The sequence below is a fragment of the Drosophila arizonae genome, chromosome 5, assembly GCF_054131065.1.
Source record: "Drosophila arizonae isolate 15081-1271.41 chromosome 5, UAZ_ARI_1.0, whole genome shotgun sequence".
Lineage (NCBI taxonomy): Eukaryota > Metazoa > Arthropoda > Insecta > Diptera > Drosophilidae > Drosophila > Drosophila arizonae.
Window position 1 is genome coordinate 13,507,098 of NC_142925.1, and position 16,879 is coordinate 13,523,976.

General features: G+C 42.8%; 1 protein-coding gene across 1 annotated transcript; it reads left to right on the forward strand.

Moving 5' to 3' along the window:
* Window positions 1-436: 436 nt before the first annotated feature.
* LOC149268523 (uncharacterized) lies at window positions 437-16,409 on the forward strand. Its single transcript, XM_089469979.1, has 3 exons — window positions 437-682; window positions 6,210-6,608; window positions 16,300-16,409. Exons 1-3 carry the CDS (start codon window positions 640-642, stop codon window positions 16,407-16,409), a joined length of 552 nt encoding a protein of 183 aa, XP_089326105.1. The 5' UTR covers window positions 437-639.
* The last annotated feature ends 470 nt before the right edge of the window (window positions 16,410-16,879 follow it).

The following is a 16,879-nucleotide window of genomic DNA, read 5'->3' on the forward strand; positions in this document are numbered from 1 at the left end:
CGGCGCATACGTCACAGCATGCGACATTACAGACGAGAGTGAAATAGGCCAGTGGGCACCCACAGGGCCGCCACCGATTGGTGCGATTCCCGATTCTCTAGGGGATGGAAAAAAAATGTTTGTTGCAACCCTCGAGGGGTTAAGCCGGTTGCCTTCGAATATTTGTGTTGGCCGGCAAGTTTTACGGCCTTTGGGTGGCTCTCATTCACACACACTCACTTACTCTCTCTGCCTCTGCCGTTGCCGCTGCCTCTACTGTTGCCTCTCCTGCTCACTCTCCTTGACATGCTCCGGTTGCGCGCTCTCTCGCTCGCTGCTGCGTCGTTTGCCATTTTGTTTAAGAGTTTGCTTTCGTTCTGTGTTCTCTTCGCCTGTGTGTTGTGGCATGTCGCCAGGACTTTGGGCCAACAGCCAAGCTTCAGTCAGTTGCGAACGCTGCAGGCGCAAGGATAACAGACACGGCTCAACGTAGCCAAACCATCTGAATCAAAACAACAATTTGTTCGAGTGAAACACGTGTTTGGCGCGCTTTTTGGCTAGTGCAACGCGCGTTTACAGTTACTAATTGTTATTAACCGTTAAGCCAATTTTTGGTATATCTGTGCGGCTGCTTCTCCAGTACACTTGGATTGCTTGGCTATGTCGAGGCGCAAACAGGCCAAGCCGCGCGCCTGCCTTAAACGTAAGTTGGACACAGCCAGCGGCAGTTCCCCAGTGACAAAATTTATAGCTGTGTGTGTGTATGTGTGTGCTTGATTGATTTGGGGCAGGGCCCAAAGCCAAAATGTGACAAGTGCAGAGGGAGCCAGAGCAGGAGCTGGAGCTGGCGTCGGTTGACGGTAATCGAAGGGGCTGCAACGAGCAGCAGCAGCTGAAGACCCTTGGGTAACGGTACACCTAACTGTCAGACAACTAAAGAGTTGGTGTGTGTGTGTGCATGGGTGTGTGGGTGAGGGAGATGGCGTGGGATTGGGATTGGGTGGCATAGCTAAGCCCCCCTAAAAAAAATGGTTGCCTGCACTCGTGTTGCAGCTGCAGCCAAGGCAACCAAAGTGCCGTTAATTTTTAATACAATTTCAAATTGTGTCAGTGTAAATAACAGCAAGCTCACACAAACACAGCCATACACACGCATATCCACACAGACACATATACAACAACAATGATAACAAATAAAATTGACAATAAATCCAATGCACATGTGAGGCGGTAACTGGCAAACCGGCCCGAAGCCCCCAAAGACAGCGCCGCACACAAATTTACACACACACAGAGAGACACACGTGAACAGCAACACACATACACATACACATGCATGAACAGCAGTACACTCACACACACATGCACTTGCACACAGCGTAGCGGGCATAAAATTTCCCCAACGTATACAACGAAAAAAAAAAAAATTGTAGCGAACTTTGGCTTTGCTCTTTTTTGCACTCACTCTCTCTCTCTCTCTCCTGCTCGCTCGCTCGCTCTCTGTGTAAAAAGCACAAAACACAGAAAACCCATTGCCATGTATTTCTCAGGGGAGTCGGCAACGGCTCTGGCCAATCCCAGGGGATTGACATTGGCGCAGCCAGCCGCCAGGCAACAGACAACAGACAACAGCAACAACAACAGCAAAGCCAACATGCGCAACTCTCTAGGGAATTTTCATTCGCTGACACACACACGCACACACACACACACACACATCCATATGTATTAGTGCGTGCTTATTGACAAGCAACAACAACAGCAATGCGAGCTTCAAAATTTTAGCTTTGATTTTGGGGCGCTCGAACTATGGCACTCACCTTTTTTCACCCAACAAAAATGTGAAGCGAAAATCTTTAAAAGCAAAACACCTGGAGAATTGACGCGGCTTAAAATTGCGACAGTTTTTGGCTGGCATAAGTTGCCCGCCCGTTTTCGTCGTCCTCGTCAACGTGCGGCAGAAAGTGCGAGTGAGAGAGAGGGAGAGAGACTGAGCGAGCGAGGCAGCTCCCCAGTGTATTGGCAAAATATTTGCTATGACATTGCAAAGAGCAGCAGCAGCAGCAGCAGCGGCAGGAACAGCAGCGCAGCACCATAGGCTATATGTATATGCCTGGCTGTAGCTTTATATATGTATATGTATGTATATACCTACAGCTCTCATATATACATACCTCCACACACACTCACACATGTATGTATATTGGCTGCGTCTACCGGTAACTAGTTGGGTAAATAGATTTGTTGTGGGCGTTTGGGATCACAACTATGCTGTGTGTGTGTGTGTGTGTGAGTGTGTGTTGTCTCGAAAATGCCCAAGAGGTCGCATTTCTGGCAGCAACATTTTGTCAAGCGCAAGCTCAAGGGAAATTCCTCAGCTTGCACTTTAAACCAGCTTCATTTCTCAATAATGTCCCTAAACTGTTTATCGATATACTTAAAGATATGCGTATGTAAACTATAGCAGAGTTTTAACCACAATATGATCGCAAATGTTTGCCACTATGCGCATGCAGCCATAATCTAACTTATGTGTGTGTGTAAACTCAAGCAAATGCATTAAAAGGCAATTATTTCGCTTCACAGAGAGGAATGGGAAATTTCCACATGACAGGGACAGAGTAAAGAGGGAAATTTGCTCGCTTGCACATGCAAATGCAAGGCGATTGGCTGTGATCGCTGCTGCTATTGCTGGCCTTGTCATACACATGATAAGAAGCATAGCATATGCTGGGAAAGGGACATTTAAAGTTATCCTATGGTAAGCCGGCAGCAAATAATTGCTCAATAAGGCATAACTTGATATATCGATAAATTCAAAGCCTTGGGCCCTTTGTCTGCGCCCCAGGTAACCCCAACATGTGATCGCTAACGCTTATCGATTATTTGCCGTTTGTTGGGGGTTTTTTTTTTTGCTTTTAGTTGTTTTACGCGCAAACTATTGATGAAATTTATTGTTGGGGCTTTTAACAACACCTTCGGGTTTGTTATTTCATTATTATTATTTTTTTTAATACACATACACACACGTACATGTACATGCCAATGCCATTATAAAAGTTGCCGGCTTTGGCGCGTTGGCTTTTGTTTTTAGCTGCCACAGTACCGCCCACAGCCCAGTGGCCCCCACCCCCTGCTCCACATTGGTTACACTTTGGTTTCGATTGCAGAGCGTTTCGCTCGCTCGTCGCTCTCTACACACGCTTAGTAGCCATTTGGGAGCTGGAAAAGTGGCAAGCGGCGGGTTTCTGGGTAGTGGCAACGGATTGATGGGTCAAAGGGGACAACGCTTATTATTACGTTTACAAATATGTGTGCGAGTGTATATGTATGTGAGTGTGTGTGTGTATGTGTGCGTGCGAGTGTGTAAGTGCGCACCTTTTTGGCGTTCGCCGTCTGGGGTTGGGGTAAAACGCTTAAAAACATGCCATAGCCGAAAAACAAGTAAGAAACACACATGCGGGCACTTGCGCTCCACACACACACAAATACACACACACACACACACATGCACTGGCAGCGACCGAGTGCGAAATGCACTCTGGGGGGCTTTAAACAAAAATGAAAATCGCTTGCATACATATGGGCGCTTACACACATACACATACATACACCCTCTCTCTCACTCTCTCACACACACACACACATATGTACATGCCTTGCTGCCTTGCACAAAAAGAACTTGACTACGTCTCTGCTGCTGCTGCTGCTCTTGCTGTTGTTGTTGTTGTTGCGTTGCTTCGACAATTTTAACGACCATAACTGGTTCTCATACCAACACACTTACACACACACAACCCCTTGCCGTTGCCTTTGCTCGCATTTATTTTAAAATACGCGGCACTTCCGCCGCAAACAGCTTTCCATCTCTCGCCCCGCAGTCCCCTCTCATTGCCCACCATTGATTCCCCATGCCCGGCACCCTTACACACACACACACACATACACTCACTCACATCCTTTCAAGTGGCTCGCGCTGTTTTTATAGCCCGCTCTGCAGCGCTGGCCTTTTATATGGAAATAATAACCAAATGTTTTCGCATGGACAGCAAAGTCGTCGACGTTTCCATTATGTTGACCAGAACATGCAGCAGCAGCGGCAGCGCAGCGCAGCGCAGCAGCAGAACGAATTGCTCCACTGTATGGGCGGCTCTGGCAATCGTCCGGCTTGGCATAATGTTGATTTTCGCGGCGATTCCTTGCGGTGTGATTCCGGCATGTCCTTTTGGCAATATATTTTAAGCCGTTACCTTGCCGCGGTCACCAATATGCGACGCCCACTCCTGCCTCCATCCCTCCCTTCACACGGGCAACGCTCCCACCTACAAGCTGCCCTTAAGTGCTCCCACCTTTCGCTGGGGGGCGGGTGAATCATTCACAGCTGGCTTTGGTATCGTCACATGCATGGCGAAAGGCTTTTGGCTTGTGGTATCAAAGTGCATGTTAGCTAGCAAGCAGTTTAACATGCGGTTTTAGTATAAATTAATGGACATCAATTATGAAGAATTTTAGAAAGTTTTTAGAATTTGTTGTAAATTTGCTCTAGCTAAAATTCACGTTAACTAGCTGGCAGTTTGTTTGACATGCAATTTAAATTTGACATGAAGTTAAGAAATTTTAAACGCACTTTGAAGTTAACTTTAGATCTGATAACTGTTAAGCCAAAGTTACTGCTAAAATTTATGTTAGTTAACAGTCACATTAGTTGATGTTAACTGCTAACAGCTGCAAATCACAAATCAGTTTAACAAGCAGTTAAATTTTGATACTAACTAACTGCTTGTCAGACTTGACATGCTTAACATCTCAACTGCTGTGCGAGACACCTGTGCAAATGATATTCCACCTGTAGCACGCCCAATGGTCACACAAAATATAAAAAAAAGGAAACTCTCTCTCACACACACACACATGCACACACATAAGACCTTTGCATTTGCTTTGCACCACACTGCAAAAAAAAGGTAAAGAAATTTATGAAAAATTCAATTTAATTGCACAATTACACATGTTCCACATTTTCATTTCGTATGAGCTTGTACTTTGCTTGTTGTTGCTTGTTGTTTGTTGGTTATTGTTGTTGTTGTTGTTGCTGCTGCTGCTGCTGTTGTTGGTGGTGCACCCCTTGCAATTACTTTTAAGGCAGTTGTTTTTGGCAATGCCAACGACCCCCTCAAGATTTGGCAGTCGAGCCAAGCGAGCGCCATCGATCACGTGTGGCTTTGCCAGAGCCCAACACACACACGTACACAAACACACACACATTCGCATACACCTTCCACATTCGCTGGAGTTGACTTTGAGCTATTGGCAACTGTTTTCTTTAGACCCGGCTCCAACAATAAAACACAAAACGTGTAAATAGAATTTTTGGCACGATGGCCGCCCGGGGAGTGCTTTAGCATAATCTGCATGTGTGTGTGTGTGTGTGTGTGTGTGTATGTGCGAGTATTAATATGACTCTATGTGTGTGTGAGTGAGTGAGTGTCTACGGTGTGCGTGTGTGTGTGTTTGAGTGTGTGAGCGGCAAATGCTCGCTGTCTAAGCATCGAGCACAGCGAGCGGTGCAAACAATTAGGCAATTGCTGTGAGAGTATTGAGCATTCGATTATTTTGGTATATACCCTGTACTCAAATGGATCAGAGGGTACGTGGATACATATAAAAGGTATCTTAGTTTATCTAGAAGCTAATTGCGATTTTTATAAATATTGGTTTGTGATACCCTGGAATTAATTTGGACTGAGAGAGAGATAGATAGAGAGAGAGAGAGAGAGAGTGAAAGAGAAGGAAAGAAATAATAGAGAGAGAGAGGGTGTGAGAGAGAGAGAGGGCGAAAGAGAAAGAGAGAGATATCGCGAAAACGAGAGAAAAAGAGAGAGAGAGAAAACGAGAGAGACACATGGAGATTAATAAATCTAAGATTATTTACTACCTTAAAATCAGTCAATATAACGATAACATTATTATTAGGTCCTATAATACCCTCTAATTAAATACCACCACCACACCCTGTACTCCCTTTAGACAAATTGTACGGTATGACTGACTAAAGGCAGTCAACATCATATAACTATGTCAATTATGTTCCATAATTTGTTTGCTCTTTTGAGCAAAAAATACTCATACAGGGTATATCTAACTCGACTACCTACCTTTTATTAAAAACTGTAACATTTATGCGCCCCTTCGATTGATTAGCTTTAATAAGATGCTATTTTTACACACAGTTGGCGAAAAGGAGGATGAAAACGTTGGCGATGCCGCCAAGACGGCCAAAGCCTCCGATTTACTGGAGCCCAAAGAGGAGCTGCTCAGCGCCGATGACGAGGAGAGCGAGGAGGAGGAGGATGAGCTAACTGGCGATGAGGAGGAGGAGGAGACGGCGGCAAAACTGAGGCAGGCGCGAGTGCCCAATGAATCACAGCAACTAAACTGGCAGCCAGCAGCTGATGTTGCAGCAACAACAGCAACAGCAACAACAGCAACAACAGCAACATCTGCAACAACAGCAACTGCAGCTGAAGTACAACACCCTGGAGACACTGAGCCAGAGGCAGAGGAGACAACGTCTCTGAACGTGGCCAACGGGCACTGCAAGACAGAGCCAACAGTTGCTGCTGCCGCTGGTAAGTTTGACTTCAATTTGCATATTTTATTGGCTTTTGGCAAAAGATATATATCTACCCATATATGAACTGCTAAACCAGGGCTAGCACCGCCCCGCCCCAGTGAGAAAGAGAGAGAGGGAGAGAGTGAGCTCCACATTTTGCCCGCCCACGTTGCAAGTCCGAGTCTGCGTCTTGGGCATGCCCCTTGAGGCATTCACATGTCCAGCTAATAACTCTCGACAGTCTCATAAATAGCAAATGTTAACTTGCTGTTGTTGCTGTTGCTGTTTTGTTGTTGTGGCTACGTGGGGCAACTAGCTATAGCTTCCAGCTCTCACAGCTTCAACTCCAGCTTCAGCCTCAGCTCTGACTTCTCAGCTGCTTAAAAGTGCGCAACTAGCTAGTAAATTGCATAATGTTATAGTGCGAACTGTTTTAAAGGGTGTTCAAATTTGTCTGCCTGTTAAGTGTGTGTTAAACTGAATTAATCAGAGCCTAGTAGAGACTGAACTGAGTCATTCAGCCAGTAGGCAGTATCACAGCCATTTAAATATTCATTATTGTAAATACATTTGCTTATTGTTTAGTATAAGTAAATATAAAAGGGAAAAAACAAACAAAAACATATACATTTAAAATCCAAAATTTTAATTTTTATAATATTTTCCTTAATGTAAATTTGAATAATATTTCCATATGATGATATATATTTAAATGCTTATTTTAGCTATATGTATTATACTACAAGAAAAAAGACGGGGAATTTTCTGCCTTATATTAAGATTCTTATTTATTCAATTTAAAAAATATTTATTTGCTTATTTTTATATATTTTATATGAAGTTACTATTCTAATAATTTTAATTAATTTAAATTAATAGTTTTATTTATTTTTTATTCATTGACTTTCCCTAAACTAATTAACTTAGCCCCGCTTTGCCTGCTCTTCGCATTCGGCTCTTACTTATTTAATTAAAAAAAATATTTAATGGCCTATTCATATTTATTTTATATGAAATTTGAATTTTAATTATAGTCATAAATGTATTTAATTTTCTTCATTCATTAAACTTAGTCCCGCTTTGCCTCCTCTTCGAAGTCGGTTCTTATTTATTCAATTTTAAAATATTTATTTGCATATTTTTATATTCAATTTATTCTATCTACAAAATATTTATTTAAATAAATATTTGTTAGGAAATTTCAGTTTTAATTATAATAAAATTTTATTAAATTATCTTCTCATTTAATATCCCCAAACTAGTTAACTTAGCCTCGCATTGCCTCCTCTTCGCACTGTAAATGCTGCGCTGCAAAGTAGGCAACACATTTTTCTTCAAGCACTCTCGAAACACCCTGTAGCAAGCATGCCCATGCCAGCAGCAGCAGCAGCAGCCACCGTTGACGTCGACGTCGCCGCCGACGCATCGGAGGCTGTAACTAACTGTTGTTGCTGGCGCTGCATAAAGTTTGATGTGTCCATGCGGCGTCATACACGCGCACATTTACATACACGCACACACACACACACACACATCACAGTCATTGGCAATACACGTGTGTGCAGTTGTTGTTGTTGTATTTGATATTCCTGTGCGTCATTGGATTATGGCACTTGGGTGTGTAAAGCCATCGATTCAAAGCGCTGCTCGTTATGGTGTGGCCCGTGGTTGTTGTTGTTGTAATAAAGCAAGCGCCATGTTTAAATGGAGCACAAACCGATGACACACACACACACACACACAGCTGTATATGTGTGTGTGTGTGCGTGTGTGTTCATTATTTGTTGCTCTTTTCTCTGTTGCCGCTGCCATTGCCGGGCCACGTATTCCCGCTGGACAAACAGACAAGCCAAGCGGCGATGTCGGCATAGAACATCATCATCAGCCAGGCTAGAGTATAGCACACACACACACACACACACACACACACACACACATACATATGTAATTAGAGAGCGGCAGCCATGGGGAGCAGCACATGCAGCAGGCCAAGCTGGACGAGCGAGTCGAATGGCATTTTGTACGTCTGGGTGCGCTTCTCTTGTTGTTGTTGTACCTGGCAGCTCAAGTTTTGCTTATGGGCTCTGGACCCAAGCCGGTTTTAACCTCACGCTCGCACAGCAGCAGCAGCAGCGCCAGCAGCAGCGGGCCTCCACTAACGGCACTATGGAGAACCAAAACTTTATCACCAGTGCGCGCAGCTATACTCGCTCGCTCTTACGCTCGCCCTCTCACTCTACCTCTCTCTCTTTCTCTCTCGCTCGCACTCTTCGCATATGACAAGTACACTGCTGCAGTGCGTCCTCTGCTTGGCTGCCTCGTTTACTGTCATTGTAGCCCTGGACACACTGTGTCTGCCTTCTGCCCCGGTCCCTGCTCCCACTGCTGCTGCTGCTCCATGACCACGCCTCTTTCATCGTCCGTCGCCCACTTCGCTCTGGCTTGCTACAGCCAGTGCTCTCCAGTGTGTTGTATAATGTTCTAAAGGGAAATCGAGAGGCTGTGATAAGTTTGGGGGATCCGAAAATTGTCTTTCTGCCTTTGCTTCTGTTGCCTGTTGTTGCTGTTGCTGATGCTGCTGCTGCTGTTGTTGTTGTTGTTGTTGCTGCCATGCGAAGCCCGGCGAGAACGAATTGGCCCTTTTGTGCGCATCAACAACACGGCCCAAGTTGAGGCACCATCAGGCACCAGCGCACTGACAGTGAAGCACTCGAAAATTGATCCAATATTTAATTTTATTACTGAATTACATATAATCATATATTACATTAATCAATAATAATTATATTTTATAGTAGATTTATTTTAAATATATTCTTGAATAATTAAAAAAATCAATTGAATTAAAAAAAAAAATTAATACTTTAATAAATTTTTGAAAATATTTCTTTATTAAATAAAATTATAATATTTTACATTTTGAAAGAATTATAATTATTATTATTATTTTTTTTTTTAATTCAGTATAATATTAAAAATTATATATTTGAATTTATTTGCATTATGTTTATATATTTAAAAAAAATGTATAAATTTAATTTAATTAATTTGTAAATTTAATTTAATTATTTTCTAATTTTTAAATTTCATTTGTATTATTCCATTTAAAAATCTGCACTATTTTATATACATATTTATTTATTTATTTTTTAAATTCTTATATTCATTAAATTTAAATTAGTTTCGCACCACTGTGCGGCTCAGCAAATGCCACAGTGTCACACACTCAGAAACTTGTGGCGTTCGCTATCCAAGGCTATGGCTATAATACACATATTCTCTCTCTCTCTCCCTGGCTCACTCTCTCCCTCTCTCTCTCTCTCAGTTTCTGTCTCTTTCTGGCCTCGTTGTTGCCATCTCTTTCATATGCTATAACATTAATATGAGTTTTGCTGCTTATAGATTATATTTGTGTAAAGTTTTATGTTGCAATATTTCGGTTGCACACTCGATGAGGCGGGCGGAGGCGCTGCAGGGAAGGGGTTGGCTGCTGTGTAGGGGGTGCTCTATGACAGCTTGGCTACGTTTTGGTGTGCTAGAGAGGACGACACATCCGCTGGGAGCAACCTGGGTGCGAATAAAAATTATACATTGCCATATAAGCAGCCGAGTCGAGTAGAGTCGAGTTGGGACGAGACGAGGCGAGCGGAGGCGACTCAAGTCGACTCGAGTGGGGAACAACAACTGACACAATGTGCCACTGTACGTGTGTGTGTGTGTGTGCGGGTGTGGGTGTAGCATGTTTATTGGTATGCTCATTGGGGAGCATCTTGAGACCGAAACCGAGACAGAGCGACATCTTCTTGTTGCATAGCGAAGTTGCTCATTTTGCCATTATTATTCCGTTGTGTATCGAAAAAAATGAAACAAAAGTGAGTTATCAGCTGTCGCTACCTCCCTACCTCCCTCTCCCTCTCTCTCTGTCTGCTTTATAGTAAAATTATCAGGTGCAGAAACCCCTTATATGAGCGGTTGGGTTGCGCCCCTGGGAACACACGAAAGGTGCGTTAAATTTTATGACAAAACTTCATTGCTTTCAGTGGCTTTGATTAGGGAATTGCATAGAGTCGATGTTTGTGCGGCTCTCTCCCTCTCTTTCTCTCTTCCTATATACATATATCCCTCGCCCTATCCCTCTCTATGTGTGGGCATTTGTTTGCCTTGATGTTGTCTGGAATTTTGACAAATGGCATGACAAATTTTTGATGCCTTCACATGTCCTGGCGTCCCGTCCCACATATTGATTAATGATTATCTCGATTATAGTTGGGTGTGTCTTAAATTAATCGATAAATTGCTGGGAAATTATGTTTGTCTGGCAACGCCAACTAGAATTATTTATAAACTTATCGTTTGTTATATGTTTTGTTTGTTGGCCGTAAATGTCAAGTGATTTCTTCAGCTTATCGTTAGCTGTTAAAAAGCGAAGCTAAATAATAGATCTGGTCCCTGGTATCGATAGATGATTATTTAATCTTTTTTATGCAGAGAAAATATACATCATTTGAACTTATAAAAATGCTCAAAAAATACATAAAACAATACTACTATATTGTTGTAAGGATGTTAATCGATAATTTCTTATCGATAAAGTTTTCGTGCCTAATATATGCGTTTAGTATTTTTATGCTTAGTTAGTTATATCCAAAGAACAGAAGAGCACTGAGCATACAAATATGTAATCGATAGTTATCGATAGCCATCTAAAAGCAGATGTACGCTTAAAACTGGGAATAAATAAACACATGTTAGACTCAAGATCATTTCAGCTACCCAGATATACGAAACTAGGACAATGTGCTTTAGAATTGATATCGATAACATATATCGGTTTTAACAAATTGACGAATCCTTAAACTATAAATTCATAAGGCCCTTCTAGTTTACTAATTGCAATCGCAAAATATTAAATCCAATAAAAATTCCCATTTATCGGTAATCGATAAATTAGCTATCGACTGTAATTATTTCAACTACGCCTCATAGCACAAATTAATTTAGCAGCATAAGTAATTTATAGCCTGCTAATTGCATCAGAGACACATTGAAGCAAATCGACATCAACCTATGTCCTCCACACGCTCCCATCTCTCTATATACTCTATCATATCATATCGTTTGATATTTTCGTTCTTCTTACTTTTATTTACTTTTTTTTTGGTTTTTGTATATTTTGCTTGCAATAATTTTCAAACAGTGAAACACACAAAAAGCATTTGCGCAACAATTCCCAGCGGTTCGGGCAGGGGCCGCCAGCAGGGAGGAGCAGGAAGGTAGGGCGATAGGTAAGGAGCAGGAAGAATTTGGAGCACTGGGGATAAGGCAAAGGAGCAGCGTCTGAGGCAAACGAATCGAATTAAGAGCGAGTCACACAGCGTCGCTGTTGAGGGCTAGCGAACGACGTCCACATGGTGGGGGCTGACCCCCCACCCCTACCCCCACAATGCCCGCCGCTGGCCACCCTTTCTGGTCGCCGTCTTTGTTTTGCTGTCTTTCGGCTGTTCCCTGGGGTCAGACTCAGTTGGCGGCCGCTTCAGCCGTTCCCTGGGGGCGGGCGCCACTGGCGCAGCGTGGACTCGCGCTCACATTGCAGTGTCCAACAGCCAGTTGTTGTTGTTGTTGTTGTCGGACTGGTTCTTCTATAGCTATAGCTACAGCTGGACCTGGGTCGGGACTAGGTCCTGGGTTTGGGCTTCGCTGTGCATTGTGTTGTAGGCAGCGCTTTGGGAAATTTGCGCGAGTGTTCTGCGCTGCTGCAATGGCATATGTGGGCGTGGCAGGGCATAAGCAGCAGTCGCAGCAACAGCAACAACAACAACAGCAGCAGCAGCAGCAGCAGCAGCAGCAGCATCAAAGCTCTTGGCCAGCAACATAAAAATGCGCGCAGAGCCTCGCTTCGCCTAATGGCCGCAAGATGGCGCTGGCATCATATGCAAATTTCGTTCGATTTACGAGCGGCACACAGGCCACACACATGCATATACATGTACATACTTTTCATACTCACACACACACACACACACACACAGAGCTCATTCGCTTCATTAACATGACGAGCGCGCAAGATGCGAGCCATAAAATTAGCCCAGGCGACTGTCGATGCTGATGAATGCAACCAAACAAGCACACACACAGACACACTCACACACTCACACGTACACCTCCCTCTAGCCATCCATAAAAACGCAATGAGCGTCGGCGAGCGGTGTCGAAAAATTTGCAAAACTCAAAGCAACAATTCGACGAAAGCCAATTTTAGCAGCACGCCACAAAGAGCGAGAGGGCAGCGAGTGTGAGTGGGAGCGAGCGGGGGAGGGAGCAAGGCAGTGAGTGTGTGTGAGTGAGAGCCAACTAGAGCACAAGAAAGTCAATTTGAGCGCAATGCGACGAAGATCTAATACACTCGAGCGGGGAGCTGGACTTGATAGGTAGAAAAAATGTATAAAATTACTAAGAAATATATTAAAATTAATAAACAATATTAGAATAAATAAATATTTTTTTTATTATATAAGTCGAATTACCATTCAGCAAGTGCTTACTTTTATATGTAACTCTGTCTAATAAGTAAATTCAAAATAATAAATAAATCAAAATAATAAATAAATTCAAAATAATAATAATAAATAAATATTTTTAAATATTTTTTGTTAAATAGAAAATTATTCATATGAATTGAATAATTATTTATTTATTTATTAATAATTTTAATTGTTCTATCTTTCCCCATTTTAAATTACTCTATTTAAATTATTATATACAATATTTATATATTGTATTTATATTTTATACATATCTCTGCAAATTGTCAAGCAAGATTTATGCCGTCAGAGAGCTGCTTGATCTATGTAATACCCATGACTAGAGTATAGATCCCGACTAGAACAGGTTAGTGCAGCTAAAGAAGACACCTAACAGAGAGGGTCGGGGTGGAGCGGCTACAGTTCGGGGTGGGGGCAGCACAGGCCATTCGGCTCCCCATAGAGCGCATGTTGAATAATCATCAGGAGCAGGGCAACGGCAAGCTCGAGAGGTGCAGCAGCGGAGAGTAAAAGGTGGACAGAGGGGTGAGGAGCGAGGGGGAGGGGGCGAATACGACGCATCGTGTCAAAGTCGCCATTTGGACGCGTCGCCCAGGCGAACGTTGCACTTGCATTCGCTGGCATGTAGCAAGTTGTTCGTGTGCTCGCCGCTAGATGGCGCTCAGCGCACGTGCAACATGCCACACACAGACACACACACACAGACACACACACACACTCATGCAGTGAAATTCGTAAAATTTTGTTTCCGCTGATGAAGTATTCCCCAGTTGCAGGACAAGGATTATTGGACGTGTGGCAACGTTCGCAGTTGCAGCGCAGCCCCAGCTCCACTCTCTCCCTCCCTCTCCCTCTCTCTCTCTCCCTCTGGCTCTTTATCCGCGGTATGCAAAGTGCGGCATAAAAGCACATCGTCAAAAACGTCGCCATTGGCGCCATCAAAGAAATGGCTGAAGCTGCGCTTAGAATGTTGCATGCCACACCATGCGAATCACCCTGTTGCTGCTGCTGCTGCTGCCGCCCGAAATTTCATTTTGTCATTAGAAACTAATAAAAACGCCAGTGGCAAATGCGTTTCGGCGCCAGCGAGCTTTATGTTATCCACTTGCAATTGGGTTTAGTAATTAGTTGATGGCTCTTTATGCGGATCTATAGTTGGCCTAGTTATGCTTCGATACCAAATTGTGGGTGTGAGTGCACCTGCTGTAAAAGTAGATTGTAAAAAGCTAAAGATAAAATTCAGTTTAGATTTTACGGATTATTAAAGTATGAAAGAGTTGGATATTGAAATGGAGTATGACAAGGGGGAGTAAAAGAGACAAAGAATGATATGAATTAATAGAAGAGTTAGAGATCATATAAAGATTAACATATGCAGGATGAGCTGAAAGAGAAGAGTAAGTTCTTATAAATTTGGAAATTTCTTTAGTCGTGTAAAGTAAGTAGATATAGAAAAGTAGATATATAAAGATTAACATATGCAGGATGAGCTGAAAGAGAGGAGTAAGTTCTAATAAATTTGGAAATTTCTTTAGTCGTGTAAAGTAAGTAGATATAGAAGAGTTTTTTATTTATTTATTTTTTTTTTAGATAATATTTATTTAAGCCCTGAATCTGTACAATGCAGGTATAGTACCTTAACAACACAGTTAGATTATATTATATAGAGCCTAACCTATATAGAATAGTAAAGTTATAAAGTAAACAGAAATAGAAGAGATAATGAAGAATAACTTATATAAGTCGAATTTCTGTTTACTTTATTCAGTTAACGAGTTTTTTTTTTCAAAAAAATGATTTATTATTAATGATTCCCATTTTCAAATAAGCGTAGACTATATATTATATACTATATACTGATATATATACTTTCACACATGTACTATTGTTTCTTGAAGTCTATTTCTCACTTCTGCAACTGTGTCTTGCAACCCTATAAGCACTTCAATAAGTTATTTTCTGGGATCTTATTCAGCTTTTCCTTCTTTATCAGGTCAATAGTCATCGCTCATGGTGTTCTACTCTGTTTCTTGGAGCAAGAAAAAACCACTAAGAGCTCTGTCTGGGCTATACGATAACTAAGGCATAATTATTCCCTTGTTTTTTGGCCAAAATTTAATGCAGATGCTTAAATTCGTCTTGGGGCTAAGCTGAAATCAAAGATAACCAAAACATGTCCCATCGAGGTAGTGTCTAGAGAGACAAGAGAAACTAAATAACATAGACAGCCTAAATACACTATAGAACTCACATGACCTCCATGGCATATCTCAGCCAGCTTCAGTGAAATTCATACACATTCCTAGGCTTCGATTTTCTTTAACATCTCATATTATTTCCCGCATTAATGTCCCCAACATCTCAGACCACCTTCGCCATTTATTGGCTCATATTCAGTAGCCAAATAAAACACCTTTACATACACCCCTCCATCCACCATCATCCCTTCAAATTCATTTAAGGCAAATATGCGCTGATTGCCTAACGCACAGTTCAAGGAGCTAAGCCAAAAATACCATAACTCAATGAATTCACGGGCTGCCAGACGGCTCAGCTGCGGCTCAGTCGTCAGTCCAGAGTCCAGACAAAGGCGCGTCAAACGGTGCGTATGAGTAATGTGTGTGTGGCAAATGTTGCGCCAGGCATTCCACGTCTCGAAACGCAGACGGGTTCAAAGCCAACAAGAATTTGGTGCCTTCAGACAGAGGCGCAAAACACGTGCTAAGCCAACAGCTGTTCTTTGTGTGTGTGTGTTCGTGTGTGTGAGAGAGAGAGTTTCTGGTCAAAAATCAAAACAAAATTTGTGCGCTCAGCAAAGTGAGAGGCAGGCGCATGCGCAGCAGTTAGCCAAGGTACTCTTAAATGCTCTTAAGGCTGGAGGCAAAAGTGAGTAAGAGAGAGAGAGAGAGAGAGAGAGAGAGAGAGAGAGAGGAGGAGCAGAAGCCGGAGGAGGTGGTGCTGGGACATGGCATGGTCTGAGGCTATGCTTGGGCATGGAATTATGGCACCCAGGGGCATAGCATAATCAAAATTCCTTGCAACTGGGGACGTGGCATGCAGCTAGCGGCTGTGTGGAACGTGCCGCAGTTCAAAGCAGCTATAGCTGCAGCAGCTGCAACAACAACTAACTGCTACTTCTGCTTCTTCTTCTGGTTTCATTTCTAGAAGATGCCGAGGACGAGCTGGAAGATGATTTGCTTAGCATGAGCGGCGATGAGGACTACGACGATGATGAGGAATTGCAAAGCCTGGACAGTTTCTATTCGGGTAAGTGAACAAACATAAACAGACAGATATTTATATATAAATATATGTATGTGTATGTGTATGTCCATGTCTATGTATCTATATATATATATTTTGTCACATATCAGTGGCAGCTCCTCTTGGCTCCAGTGTTAACCTTGCCATAACCATTGAAATTGTCGTATGGGGTATTATATGGCTGCCGGCGATGACACTCCTGGGTGCTCTACACCTGTGCCGCGGGTGTCGTTGCCATATGCCACACACACACACAGAGAGAGTGGGAGAGAGAGAGAGAGAGAGAGATACAATGCGAGACTGAGACCGAGCTGGGGCAGCCTAACTACGTTTTAAAAACCCCAAACAGCAATCAACACCAAGTCGGAGTCGCAGTCGCCACAGCCACAGCCAGCGCCACAGCCAGAGCTGGAGCTGAGGCTAGAGCGAAAGCCACTTCACTTTCACCACATACATCCTCGTTGGCATTTACGAGCTGTCG

What these genes read in the sequence shown, in the direction of transcription:
- LOC149268523 (XM_089469979.1), top strand. Translation starts at nt 640, where the DNA reads ATGTCGAGGCGCAAACAGGCCAAGCCGCGCGCCTGCCTTAAAC. An exon ending in GCCGCGCGCCTGCCTTAAAC is followed by an intron (nt 683 to 6,209) that starts GTAAGTTGGACA and finishes TTTTACACACAG; the next exon opens with TTGGCGAAAAGGAGGATGAA. An exon ending in AACAGTTGCTGCTGCCGCTG is followed by an intron (nt 6,609 to 16,299) that starts GTAAGTTTGACT and finishes TTTCATTTCTAG; the next exon opens with AAGATGCCGAGGACGAGCTG.